Genomic DNA, 14,535 nt, shown 5'->3' on the forward strand with positions numbered 1-14,535 from the left:
CTTTTTATTAGTAAAATTCAAGCACATTCAGTGGACCTAAACCAACATTTTCAGTCTCTCAAAGCCTTTATCGTCACGTCTAAATTTTTATAAAGTTTACAGAATTCCTTTACCGCCAAAGCAACTTCACTTATTTTACCAGCTGTTCATATAACATTTTGACTGTATGTTTTGATCCTGATTATTTACCTTTCAACTCTTACTAATTTCAAAGCCATGGCACAGCAATCTGACAACGGGATTGTTTCATTTAAAAAAAACAAAAAAAAAACGGTTTATGTCGAAAATCAAAAAGTTTTCAAGGATTCTACTCAAATTCAAGTGCATTTCTAACCTTTAAAACATACAAGTAGCAGTCGGAATGAAGCATTTTTCAGACTATCTTTGAACCCTGTATGTGAATGAATAAATACCTATAGGAAAGTGTGCATATGTGTGTACATTAGCATGTGTCTCACCAGAGATCGGTGCCTGAGGGCTCTTACACAGCGGATGAGGTGCATGTCTGATGGTGTCCAATGTTACGCTCTTTTCTTTAATGGCCTGAAGCAGCTCCACTACTCTTTCATTGTCTAAGAGGGAGAAAAGAAGACATAACGTCTAAGTCTTTGCATCTTTGTGGCATTATTCCTATCTGTGTGTGTCTTATTCACAATCTCATAGGCACCTATCTCTCTTAATGCGTGTGTGTGTGTAGTGTGGCCTGGCAGCGTGGGAGGCTGTGCGCTGCCATCTACAGGCAGCAAACAGTAAATCAAGAGGATTAGGCGAGGATCACCGTAAGCCCACTGCTGCCACTCCCAATTCCTCGTCAGCGTGTGTCTGTGTCTGAACGCGTCTACAATCGGAACCTTGACACAAGTCCACCTTCTCTATCTAGGCCAATGTAAAGCATTACATTATGCATACACAGTTTAATATATGCCGCCTATAATATAGGGGTCTGAGGTTGACATGTTCATTGTTTGACCCCTTTATGATTTCCTTCAAGGGCTCAAGCCGACATGTTAATGAGAACGCGGTGCATGTAAAGCAGGCCGGGCTCTGCTGAAGTGAAGCGTCAGCAAGCCGCGGAGCCGCCTGGGAATGGGCCACTTCTTTCTAAAAGCTAAATGAGCATGCAATCGTTCTTCTTCTTTAGATGTCAAAGAGAAGAGACATGACATGACTAATGGATGGGGATGTTTGTGTGCCACGTGAGGGGCACTGGGTCAGCCTCCGTAATGCAGCGGTTTCTAAGTAGTTCGTAGTAAGTAGACGATTTAACAATGTCCGTAAAAACTATTTTCTTCAGAGTTAGCTTCCTCGGCACGGCCCTTCTTTATTTAAGCAGTAAAGGGAGCCATGGTTTATTTAATTAAGAGTAGCTAAGAGGCATCGTTACACCCAGTTAACTCTCCACTAACTATTGTTGTAATTTAACCAGAAGAGTGTAGATCTCCGCCAGGCTTACGGTCTTACAAAACAGGGATTATTCGACTAGTAGCATGTCTAACTTTGATGGATCGTAACAGATCAGGTATGATATTAAAGTGGCAGTATGTCAGGATTGGCCATATTGATCTTTGATTTGCAGATGCACATGTTCAAGATGAGATCAACTTTTTTTTATGGGTGTCAGTTGTTGATTTTTAAGCCTTGCCGATTGCTGGAAATGCCTTTTCCTACGGCATAATGCACATCGTAAAAGTCTAAGCTTCATGAGGACTCTCATCAACATTCATTTGAATTCGCGACACAACCTGCTCTTAAGGCGTCGACATTTGGCACTTATTGAGCTAATAGGTACACGGTGGCTCCGACGTAATTTAGTCGGTGCCTGTAAAAGTACAGAGTGTACCTCGCGGTAACACTATCCCAAACTAAAGCAAGTGTTGAGTGACTACAGTGCTACAACAGAGCAGTCGATGCAAGAGGATTTTCAAAAATTGTGAATCGCCGCAGTCACCGCGGTCCTCAAGCATAAAGTTGTAAATGTGCACAACAGTATTGGACCGATGTGTTCAGTGGTTAGACACAACCAAAAGCATGATAAGCAGGTAAAACTAAAGAGCCACGTGAGGAGATTTACCAGGGAGTGTTAGAACGTATCTGTGTATTACTGTGAGCTTTCCTTACCTCTCCTCTGCTGTATAGTGACATGCGACAGTCTGAACATGGTGAGGAAGCGCTTCTTATCCTCCAGCTCGGGTGCTCGGTCCATCTCCTCGGGGGTGAAGCGCGTGCTGAGCTGGGGAGGAGGGGGAGGGGTGCGTTTCGAGTGCAAGGCGGGCGGCGAGGGGCTTCGCTCCCTGAGCATCCGCCTCCTCTTCCGTCTCTTCTGCTGCACCAGCTCATCTCGCCGGCCCACCGTGGTCAGGCTGAACGCTCCCAGGAAGTCCAATTTCTGAGCGGGGAGGTGGAGAATTAAAATTAAAAAAATAAATAAATCGTACTGCAATGTTTTGTCATGAGAGCTTGTGCGCAGCGTGCCCCCATCAAGGAAAGCACAGAAGGCTCATGTGTTGGCAGGTGTTTTACCTCTGTGGAGTCATCCAATTTGAGTGGGGGCTGCTCCGCTACTCTCCTGAGATGGGCCCTCACCTCCTCCTCGTCACTCTCGTCATATGAGTCATCCAGCTCATAGTAGTAACCTGCAGCAGAAATACAGAGGTCACTACTGACACCCCACTGTTTTTGAATCCTCTGATAAAGTTAACTGTTACATAAAACAAGATACAGTCCATGATTATCAAGTTCGCGGTGAGTACCTTTCTCCCTGGCCTCCCTCCTCCTCTTCTCCTCCAGGTCCAGCTTGCTGACAGGCCTTCGGTGCTGCTGAAGGATCTCGTCATAGATCAGCATCGTTTCTGGACTCATACCGAGTGTGGCTACCTGTCCCATCCCTGGCCCAGAGACCATTCCCAGCCCTTGTCCATGTCTATTGTGCCCTGGGTGTCCCTGGAGGCCCTTTAGTCCAGCGTTGCTCTTCACAGCTCCCTCCAATTCATACTGGCTGGACAGGGACAGTGACGCCCTCTGCTGGCTGAAGAACGTCTGAGTGGATTTCTCCAGATCAGCAAGGAATGTGCTGGGCTCCGGCAGGCCCGGTGGACCTCTCAGCGGGGTATATTTCTCCATCACTGCCCCTTCTCTCCTTCGTGCTGCGTCCTCATATTTCGAGGGCCCCGGCGGCAGCCGACTGAGCTCGTAGTGTCCCATCCCTGAGGGCTCGTGGTTACGTCTGGAGTCTGAGACTGTTTCTATGAGAGATGCAGGGTTCCACAGGGTGGTGGGAGGCGGAGGGTGGTGTTCGCGTGGCGGCTGAGGAGGTTTGGGGGAGATGAGGGGCGGAGGAGCGCCTAAGTGAGGGTGGAGGTCCCGGCTTCCTGGTTCAAGGTGATTTGGTATGGATCTGTAGCGATACAATGGGACAGCGGTCATGTTTATCTGTTGGAAATACGGTACAATGTGCATATCTCCTCTGAAATTGATTGTTTTCAAATCACACATTCAACGCAGAGGCACACCACAGTGCTCATACTCCTTGCCCATTTCCCTTCATCCCTGTCACTGTGTCTGTGAGTTTGTCCGAGCAAAACAGTGTTATCAAGCCCAGACAGAGTAGCCCAGAGCAGAGTGAGGATGTGGCCAAGGCTTACAATGTCCTCCAGATACACAGGCTGGTTTTTGATCTGTTAGGTCCTTGTAGTGTGGGACGCATACAGACACACACAGGCACACACACAGAAAAGTGAGAGAGCAAGTTCAGAGAGTGGTGTCACAAAGAAGAAGCCAGGAGAAATGTTCTCCTGACATTGAGACAGGCAGTCAGACAGAGGAGAAAATGACTTATATAGGGAGGGTAAGAAGGCCAATGGAGTGTTGGAAAGGGAATCGTATTCAATTATGTGAGAGAGGAAAGAAGTATATATATATATATATATAAATATATAAATACATACATATATATGTATGCAAAGAGTAAAACACGAGATGTTTGAAAAGGAATAATGGCGTAGTGGTGGAAAAGAAATGGCAACAGAGGCGAAAAACAGAAAGGCAGATGGCTGATGGACACTTTCTCGAGCTACTTTCCAAATCAAACCTGGCAGGAGCGCGCGCTGCATGACCAGTCAAATTATCTATGCCTCCTGTTTGTGTTTGCATTTTCTGTGTGTGAGTGAGTGTGTGTGTGTGTGTGTGTGAGAGCGAGTAAATGTGTCTGCATTATCGGCAATCTGCAGCCTGTGAGCTGTGATTCTGTGATTATACCGTAGGGTTACTGATAGCAGACGAGTATATCTGTCCTGTCCTACCGGTTCAGAATTAACCACAACCTCACTTCTGAATCACACACGCACACACACACACACACACACACACACACACACACACACACACACACACACACACACACACACACACAACAGCACAAACACAGTCAGTAACAAAGGAGGGTAAGTCGGGGGGGCTTACGCTGTGCAAGGTTGAGAGGATTAGCCGAGAATTAGCCTTTGTGTATCTTAGCCGTCCCACTCGCTGCCTGTTTGAAAACCCTATCCACTAATCATGAAAAGCAGTGATCGGGACCTCACTTAAACCCTACATCAACACCTAAACATAGCTTGCGTGTTTGCCTACACGTCGGCCCCTGGAAGGAAGCATGGACAGAAATAGAGACGACGTGATGCTTCTGACAGGGTTTATCTTTTTTTTTCCCGTTCCTGCCTGAAAACAAACTACTAAAGCCTGCCAGCTTCTGAGGCTTCAAAAAACACGCACAACTGTCCCTATCTGGCTAGCAGAGACAGCGAGCCAAAAAACACCCCAGAAATAGTGTTTTCCACTGAATGCGTGCACGCATTTTGTGTGTCACAGAGAAACCCAGAACTGCTGGTCTTTATCAGATGCCATGGGCAAAACATCTCTGCATTTGCCAAGTCAGGCGGGAATGAATACTACCATGGCATGTGGTAAAAATAAATATAAGTGGGTTCAAATTTTCTGCACCCTTTGGTTTGAGTCTCACCTGTGCGGGTCCGTCCTGTGATCTGCTCCATCACCCGGCCGACCCAAGTCCAGGTGCTGCTCCAGAACCTGCTGGCGGAATTCAGACACCTGGTACTGACGATCCTCCTTCTCCTGCCGCAGCTTGCGTTGCCGCGCCAACCACCTCTCCTCCTCGTTGGTCCTCTGAGCCATCATTGAGGCCGAGAGCCCCGGCCCTATAGCGCCGGGCCCCATGTAGAGGCCGTGGCCTGAGATTAGGCCGGGGACGGGATGATGTGATTGGATCATCGAAGAGTGGAGTCCTGGAGGGACCGGTTTGGGAGCTGGAGGGATGGGCTCTTTGGTTTTATCTGCAGAGGGGAGAAATGTCAGCGTAAGAATCGGATAACAGGGATCCAACTAAAGATTCTTTTCGTCTGATAATCTTCTCAATTCAGCAAATATTCGTTTGGTCGATAAAATGCCAGAAAAAAAAGGGCTAACCACTGAGCAAATACCCTGAAACGATGACTTGATGATTAGCTGATTATCACCAATAGCTGCGGATATATTGCCTTTCAGCTCTATCAACATGAAGTGTTTATATGCAGAGGTGTTGACAAGCAGTGTGACTGTAGCTTGAGGAAGCTACAGGGGGCGGCGCGGACACATACCAGCCCGATTAGGGGTGAGTCTCTCAGGCTTGGTTCGGTCCTCCTGCCCCCTCATGGCGTGGAGCTCGGCCAGATAGTGGCTCTCCATGGCCTTGGACGCCTGCAGCTCCTTCTCCCTCAGCGCTCTCTCCTTCTGCCTCTCCAGCTCCTTCTCCCTCTCCCTCTCCTTCTCGCGCTCCCTCTCTCGCTCCCTCTCCCGCTCGCGCTCTCTCTCCCGCTCCCTCTCCAGCTCCTTCTCGCGCTCCCTCTCCCGCTCGCGTTCCCTCTCCCGCTCCTTCTCCCTCTCCGCCTCCCGCTCTCGCTCCTTCTCGCGCTCGCGTTCCCGTTCGCGCTCCCTCTCTCTCTGCCGCAGCTCATCCTCCAGCTGGAGCCTGAAAAAGCCGAGTGGACGGGGGGGAGGGAGAGAGTAGAGGAAAGGTCAGCGAAAATTGGAAAGGACAGTCCTTAAATCACACTGCTGAGAATCTGCTTGTGGGTGAATTAAGGAGACTTTACCTCTCAGACTGCAGCGCCGACAGTGAAGGGTGTGTGAAATCTCCAGGGTAGCGGACCCCCGGTAGGTGCATGTGGACAGCGGAGGGATGCATGGGGGGTAAAGCTCCCCCTGCTGGCAACGAATAGAAAGGTGACCTCAAAGCGGAGAGGAACGGGTCATCCATCCTGGGAGATACGGAGTGCAATAAGAAAAAAGAAAAAGAGAGAAAGAGAAGGAGTCAGTCTCCCTGTGTGACAGCGCAGCGCTGACTTTCATTAACCCGTGTGCCTCCACGAAGAAGAAACATCACAGGGCCCCCTCCGTCTTTCGAGGAAGCGGCGGTGTCTGTCAGCCAACCTCCATCACCGCACCGCCAACAAGAGACGGTGCTGTGTGTTCATGCACAACTGTGTGTGTGTGTGTGTGTGTGTGTTGGTGTGCATGTGCTTGCGTGTGTGACATCCACTGCTCATCCCCTCATTAAATCCATTACAGCGCAGTGTGTGATGGGTGCTGCAGTCTTCTGATCTTGCTGCGTTGACAGACCAGGGGCACGCAGCCCGTGTGATAGCCCGGAGCAAACCCGGTCCTTCTCAACAGATACAGTTCACTGGATCACGATGTTGTATACTGTGTTTTTTTTAATGTTTTTTTTAAACAAATATCTCATATATTTTCTGCTGCTGGCGTTTTGCTCTCCATGAACACCGGGCCTATTATATAAGGAACACTATAGAACCTCACAAACCACAGTGGTGAGAGCAGGGTGCCGGATTTATAAACGGGGCAGGGAATTTCTCAAAAATCATGCATGAACAAGATCCAGATTTAGATTTAAGTGGGAAAAACCAGCTGCGGCTCTCTTGTGTATGCCATTTCAACCATAGGTGTAATGTAGCTTGGGCAAAGACGAGGACAATTGATCTATTAAAAAGGTGCACTGTGCAGTTTTGAGGACACTTGGCGGTTTTCAAGTCCGATAAGCAAACTATTCTCATAGAAAAACACAATTTCATACTGTTTTACTCTGTTTATGTCAGCAGGACCCCTCTATGTAGCTACCTTGCTGTGTGCTGGGGACCCATACCCATGAGAATGACTTGTTTATGTGGAAATATATCAAATAACTATTTCTGAGTTATATTGTAAATATCAACTTTCTGAGTCTGATTATTCCCCGCCGCCCTGAAACTACATATAGCACACTTAACGTGCTTGGTTCAGGAAGCTTCAAAATTAACCTCTTTCATTAATAATGCAGACGCAGAGTTGTGTTAGCTCTCGTACTGCAAAATATATAAGGATCCCGCAGACATTTTAGAACACCGTCGAGTAGGTGTAGTGCCTGTTTTATGAAGAGCTGCACCGCAATCTAGCGCGCACTAAAGCATCATTACATCAGCTCTGCAGGTTGTAAATGACATTAGTGCAGCGTTTTGGCAGTAAAAATTGATGTATGTCTATTTTTACGTCAATCTCTTAAAAGCATCCTGACCGAGATATTTTTTTCTAACACGGGCCTCTGAGCAGCCGCCTTTCACACGGTGCAATATATAATGCTTTTATTGATGACTCATCCGACATGATAAACTCTGCTCTCATGTGTTGCAAAGAGGTGCAAGAACGCAATTGTTTTAGGTGACAATGACTACTTCCTGATCACAATGATACTGTGAGTTTGCTTTTTTTTTGTTATTCTGTCACTTGGCCTTTTGTTTACTTTGAACCCAGTTTTTTAATCTGCGCCACCATCTGTCTTAGACGCATCTCGCCTCATCTCTCCTACACTCGATGAAATCTCCCCTGCAGTTAAACAAATCTACAAACAACAAAATGTTGTACCATGGGGAACACGAATTCAAGGTCAGCTATTCACGTTATAGCGCGTTTACTGCTGAGTCGAAGCAGCACCAGTCCTTAGTTCAGCCATATGCACTCGGTTTGCACAATTTGCTCTCAGAGGAAATGGACGCCAAGTCAACAAAACAAATTAATGGAGAGCTTTACCTGTATGGCGTGAAGGAAGGGTGGGGCAGGTAGCTGGGGTGGTAGTAGGCAGCTGCTGCAGCTGCAGTGGCGGGGTCCAGGCCCAAGGGCAAAGAGGGCATGCGGAGGGCATCCTCGGTCGTGGCGTAGGGCCGGAAACCACGGAGGTACTCTTCTGGTACATGACCAGCGTTCTGCAACTGTCTGGGCAAGCTGGAGGTAAGAGAAGGGGTAGAGGCAAAACAGAGAGGAGCAGTGGTTAGCCTGATTTGCTTGCATGCAAACAATTACCAATTTATAACAAGAAACTCATTTGTTTGTTTGTTGCGGCTTCTTATTTCACCCGAGTTCAATAAAACCCATGACTCAGCATCGGGACAATTCCTTTTTGAGTTGAAGCAACTCCACAAATCCACAGAAACAGGCAGAGCAGCTGTGTGACTCACTTGAGGGGCTGGAAACGTGAATCCTGCATGACAGCACCGGGGGTGAGACCAAAGGCATAGGGGTTTCCCAGGAGGTGGGCAGGGACTGAGGGGCCACCCTTCTCCTGGGGGAGGGACCCCTCGGCACCCAGACGTTCCCTGCTGGCCCCACGAGGCCCCGAGTCAGCCTGGAGAGAGATACAGAGAGAGAGTCTTAGTCATTGTTCGCCAGGACCTGTGACCGTCACGGTTGTCAGTGCTCATGGAGTCCATCCTGTGAGGGGAGAGACGGGGATGGGGGGGGTATGGCCTGTTCATGGTGCAGCAGCCTCCCTCACCCCACCTCGGGCACTTTTATCCACTTTCTCACACAAACCTCCTCCAACGTGTAAAAATCAGACGGATCCACATTTCTCTGAGGGGAATGTCTGTTAAAACGGAGGCAGCAGGCAGAGATTGGTGAAAAGAAGAAGGGCCTCAACATTTTTCCCTAATTGTAAACAAGAGACGTCGTCCTTATGATCGATGAGGATGTGGTAATGGTGGATGTGCAACAGCAGAGCTTCGACAGAGATGATGACTTTGATCTCGGCAAAGCGCGCGGGAGTGTGTGCGTGTATGTGCACGCGCACATAACTCACACACTCTTACATCTACAGGGACGACAACAAAGACCAACATCCCTCTGCCTCTCCTTCTCCTTCCCTCTTCTCTTTCACCTCCCTCCCTCCCTCTGGCAGCAAGCCTGGTCTCACTTATCCAATCCCACAACAAACACACATATGCACTCAGCAGGCGCACATTCACCGTTTCAGAGCTACAAAGACTTCCTGCTGTGGGAGTGGGAGTGCATTTTCTGAAGCTTTGGTTTCCCTCTGCCTACAAATGCTATCGCAGAACAGAGAAAACTTACAACCCTTGTAAGTTGTACACGGAAATTGTTTATGGTGGGGGGGGGACGCATAGTCGAGGATTTTTCACAGGTACGGTAGAACAGTGAGCTCATCTCTCGCAGAAAGCGCGACTTCAAGTTGACGTTTGCGAGGGAACAACTAAAGCGGCGAGGATGTACAGAGATTAAGACATAAGGAAGGGAAGTGAGAGGGGAAGGCAGTCCTTGCCCCACTAAATAAACCTCCTTGGCTGCCTGGAATTAGAGAGAGACCCAGCAGAAGCGCTGTCCCCTCTCTCTCTCTCCCTCTACAGCCTCTGATAAAATAAATCCAATTTAGGGAGCCACTACCTCCACGTCCTGCTCTGCAGCCACTGACCCAGGCTGACACCGATGCGCTAACATCCAATCTTAAACGCCTCTAATGTTTAGACCCCCCGCTCGTTTCATAGACGCCCCCCACTTTCCAGTGGTTTAATGCTACTGTTTGCTCCTTGTTGTTTGCTGCGCTTCACTTAGCACTAAGGCACTCTACTCAAACATCCTGTCCCCGCTACCCCCACCCACTCTACTTCCATCCTCTCTAAGCTTTATGAGCACAGGGAGGAGAAGGCCCCCAATCAGCAGCCGACTGGAAAAGAGGTTCACATATGTCAGATGAACTCAGTATCAGATAGTGGTTTGGTTGCCGCAAGATGCCAGGCTCTCCGTCTGCTCTTTGCTCCTTTCTTTTTTCCAAAAGGTCTTTTTTTCTATATCTGCCCAGCTGTCTGGAAGTCTTAGTGAAAGCCCTCCTGGTATTTGTGGGAAGCAAAGAGACACGCATTCATTCAAATCTGTATTCTCATCATGCACACATGCACTTTGTCTTCATAAGCGTCATACAGATGCACTGCTGCAGGTACATGTTGCTGGTGGGGAACGGCGTCTTGAGTAATTTGCCTGTAAAAACAGGAAGAGCTGCTTTCTTTCACCCCGTCTGTCAGTTAATCAATCGCTATTATCACACCGATGACAGCTTTGCTAACCAAGTCACCTGAGTTAAGGAAAGCTGTCATCGCAGCTTGACTAACATCACTGACGCTACAGGTCAGCGTACCCATTTATAAGTTTGGCTGTGTTACGTGTGAGGCGGGGGTGGCAGCATGACATACCGTCCGAGTTGCACTTTCTTACTCAGTCTGTGCCCCAACTTAACTTCTCGTCAAGCTGCTGCATCATCAGCCGTTAGAAGGTCAAAGAACGAACGCCACAGTCAACCCAAACAGCACTACACTGACCAGTTTTTGATGACACAACAACACATGAACCCGCTTTGCACATAAAATCATGAATTGGCCAAGCCTGGGTCGATATTAGATGTCATCAAATGTTGCGATGTTTGCCGGCATATGCATTATTTCTCACGATATTGAATATCAAACAGCTGAAAATGCAGGCGGAGCTGTCGTGCCAACAGAGGCACAAGGTGGCCGGGGACAGACTAGCTGTACCAAATATTTTAGGCCATTCTGTTACGCTTCCAATTCATTATTTGCAAGTTCTTATCTTATATTATTGAGTCATGTAGCCTTCTAGACCCAAGAGTGCCCATTCTGTATTTCCCTATGACACCCGGGAGCTACCATCATTTAAAAATGTTTACCACACAAATACAATTCTGAGCTGTGAATAGAAGATACTTTGAGTTGGATGATATCGTATTGCAATATATCAATAAAAAATATCGTCCTTTTTTTTTGCCCAGTATTCGTTCACGTTAAAGGAATCTGACTGCTGAATGTCTTGTTGTTTTCAATATTACATTCTCAAGTTTTTAGGAACAATTCAAGGGGAGACAGATAAAAACAGACATACAGCTAAAACCAGGACAACGAAGTGGACCAAAATAGGGGACAGTGCACTCAAAAGGATGCACATACAAATATAATGTACATACAAAAAGCAACATTGATACACATCATGAAAAACTGTGTCATAATTAAGTTCAAAATGTTGATATCTGGTGATCAATCGCCGTGATTAGTCATATGTGGGGTTGTAACTGTGTTCAACATCCTGCGTCATACACAGTTCGTGTCCGACGGGGGCCATGGGTTCATAATCACGGCCATGATCCGATAACTGCCAATGGGTGCAACTGCCAGGCACAGATTACCATTAAAATTGAATCAACAGTTCCTTTCTAATAAATTTCACAGAAAATCCCGTTGTGCGGAGATGAAACAAGGATGCCTCTAAGAACAACCAAAGCGTGATGCTGCTCGCGCAATTGTGCAACAGACCGGCTTCTGTTTCCTGCTTTTACAATTGATATTGTCTCTGAAAGCCGGCCCGAGTCCCTCTTACATGAGAGATGATCACAAAAAATGCAGAAGCCTGTTTTGTAAATGAGAATGTGTCCACATCGCCGTCGCCGCCTGAGCTTAGTCACTGTTTGCGTATGCCTGTGCATGCGTGTGGGGATGCACGTCTGTAGAAAGACATGCAGAAAGGTGTGGGTGTTAACAGGTTGACACCTTGAAAGAGCACACACACACACACACCACAAAGACAGAACCTTCCATCTCCATTAGAGAGGCCCCTTGGTTACTCAAGCACCTACACATCCAACCAGACGTCCTGTTTTGACCTTTCACACTGCAAAAAAAAAAAAAAGGAAAATCTTCTACTCTCTAACACACGCCGCTCGCAAGCAGCATGACATATACACACGGCACAGAGCGCAAATACAAGCACTCAGACTCAAAGACACATCCATTAACAGCCATCTTGCTCTACATGAGCCAGGCCCCTGTAACCCCCAGTGAGGGTGGGAGACCCCGCGCATTGTAGAGCGCTCGTTTACGCCTCTCAGATGGAGCCATGAATCCAAATTGCCAATTAAAAAGCAATTACAGGCAGCAGCGGGAGCAGACTCCTGCAGTCATTAAAGCAAAATGCCAACGCACCAAGCCCTCCCCTCCTTCGCTGCCTATCACCCCCCCCCCCCCCCAACCCACTGAACGACAGACTCATATCTCAGCCAGAGACACACTAATCAACCCTTCAAACACACAGAAAGCAGGACACACACGCGGCAACAAACAAGCTTTTCTTGGATTGCTTTACAGCCTCTGTACGGAACTATTTTCTCTGACTATCAGATACTCCTTTGTCTTTAATTCCCCTCCTGCCGGTTTGTGTCGCTTCATCCTCGTTCCCGACACATGGTAAAAAAACACGAGTTGCTCATGACACAAAGGTATTTTACCGAAGAGAAGACGTGGCGTAAAACTTGAATGATGAAAGCCGACATGTAGAGTGAGAGAAGGAGATTAGGGCCCGCCTTTCCTGATGCATCCTTCCTGATCAGCTCTGAGCGACGGAAGCTCCAGACAGTATCAGCTTTGTTTAAGTTTGATGGCGCGCATGTACGTGCGTGTCCCCTGACTCTTTGTGACCGCGGACTTAAATGAGCTCACTGAAGCGACGCCGCGGAAATAGGGGGAGATGCTACGCGACGCCAGCTTTCTCGTGACTCATACCCCGCCGCTGTCCCCCTCAACCTCTACCCCCTCATCTCAGCCTCTCCCCTTGTCCACATCACCTCCCTTAACCTCCTCATTCTTTGGCTTGGTGGCCCCAAGGTGCTGGAGGCACCGCAAACCCAGTGACGCGACCTTTTCAATTTGAGCTCGACCTCTCACGCGCACACACAAATGCCGCTCGAAAGCACACAAGCGCATGCAAACAGACACACAGGATGAGCTTCAATATATGGCCGTGTGGAGGACAGTGGAGGGTTAATTTCTTCTTCTGCTCTTTCAAACGTGTTATGCCGAAGAAATGGCAAAAAAAATCTAAATAAAAAAGTGGTGACATCAGCAGGAGGGTTCCCCCTGTCCCTCCAGCCCCTCCCAGCTCTGGTTGACCCTTGAACTGCGGAAGGGTAATTTTGTAAAAGCTATAGTTACAGAGGGTGAGAGTCAAGGGGGGGGGGGGGGGTCATCTAGGGGAGAGGACAATGGCCTGAATGCTACCACACACTGTTGGCTGGCTGACCTCCTCACTCACCCTTTGCTAGCCCCCGCCCTTCTACGGGGAACCGTCAAAGCGCCTCGGAGAGTTTCCGCATGTTGCCGAGTGCTGTTCATAACCATGCGCTTGGCCTCGACTATTAGCCCTGAGCTGAGATAAGAAGGCTTAGAGCAAGGCCATAATCCATAATCCACTCCTTATCAAAGCAAGCAGCTCTCCCTCTCTCTCCCTCTCTCTCCACCACGACGTAACAGAGAGCAGGGGTCCGGGGTGACGAGGCAGAGGATGCACTTGACTGCTTAAGTGTACGGGGTGGGGGCTGGAGGTGTGAGGGGTTAGGAGGCTAAAGGCTGCGGACTTGGGAGGGGCCGGTCCAAGGGCGAGAGGGCTCAGTGGGAAGAGGGGGGTCAGAGGCTGGAGGGGCACAGATGTTAGCTGCCGTTGAGGCTGTCACCTCGACGTCCCAGTGGCAGCTGGCATTGTTTAACTCGTGGAGCCATGAGGAGGGGGTTGGTGGTGAGGGGAGGTTTGGGGGGGAAAGGCAGACATTCATAGACCTGCCAGCTATGTCACATGTACATATGTCAAATACATACGGCTGCACTTTGGGTTCCAGGCCGTCTACTAAACCCATTAATCCCTCGAGAGCCTGTCTGTGGTCATGTTTGTGCTAGCAGGCAAGCTCAAGAATGAGCACATTTGAACGCTGCCTTTAACAGCCACAGAGAGAGAGAGACAGACAGGAAGAGGCAAAGAGAGAAAATCATTAAGGTTGAACCGAAAGGAAAAAAAAAAAGGGGACGTAAGAAAAGACAGAGCAGGTTCAAGGTCAAAGCGAGGAGGTATTTGACTGTGGTTCTACCTGGCGTCCCTCGTTCCTCCAGAGGCCGTTGCTGGTCTTTGTCGGAGCAATCGTGACTACAGGTGGAGTGTTTGGCACGCTGTGGCCGGCGGGGGGAACCAGGACGGGCCCTGGACCGAGGGGACCCCTCTTGGGTGTGCTGACTGGAGAGCTGTGGTTGGTGGCCGGGGAGGACACTGGAGAGGACTCACTGCTGATGGAAGATGCAGCTGGAGAAAGAAAGAACGAAA

The 14,535-nt window shown here is 48.7% G+C and overlaps 1 protein-coding gene across 2 annotated transcripts in view; it reads right to left on the reverse strand.

Moving 5' to 3' along the window:
* Positions 1-14,535, reverse strand: part of gse1b (Gse1 coiled-coil protein b) — a 186,785-nt gene that overhangs the window by 4,966 nt on the left and 167,284 nt on the right. The window contains exons 4-13 of one of the 2 annotated variants that reach the window (XM_030413891.1): positions 14,306-14,514; positions 8,553-8,719; positions 8,128-8,319; positions 6,141-6,305; positions 5,646-6,016; positions 5,012-5,342; positions 2,751-3,394; positions 2,521-2,633; positions 2,119-2,386; positions 459-572 (exon numbers count right to left, since the gene is read on the reverse strand). In XM_030413891.1, the coding sequence (XP_030269751.1) occupies positions 459-572; positions 2,119-2,386; positions 2,521-2,633; positions 2,751-3,394; positions 5,012-5,342; positions 5,646-6,016; positions 6,141-6,305; positions 8,128-8,319; positions 8,553-8,719; positions 14,306-14,514 (2,574 nt within the window). The remainder of the gene's footprint in view (positions 1-458; positions 573-2,118; positions 2,387-2,520; positions 2,634-2,750; positions 3,395-5,011; positions 5,343-5,645; positions 6,017-6,140; positions 6,306-8,127; positions 8,320-8,552; positions 8,720-14,305; positions 14,515-14,535) is intronic. The other variant, XM_030413892.1, reaches the window with a different exon arrangement.

The sequence above is a fragment of the Sparus aurata genome, chromosome 4, assembly GCF_900880675.1.
Source record: "Sparus aurata chromosome 4, fSpaAur1.1, whole genome shotgun sequence".
Taxonomy (NCBI): domain Eukaryota; kingdom Metazoa; phylum Chordata; class Actinopteri; order Spariformes; family Sparidae; genus Sparus; species Sparus aurata.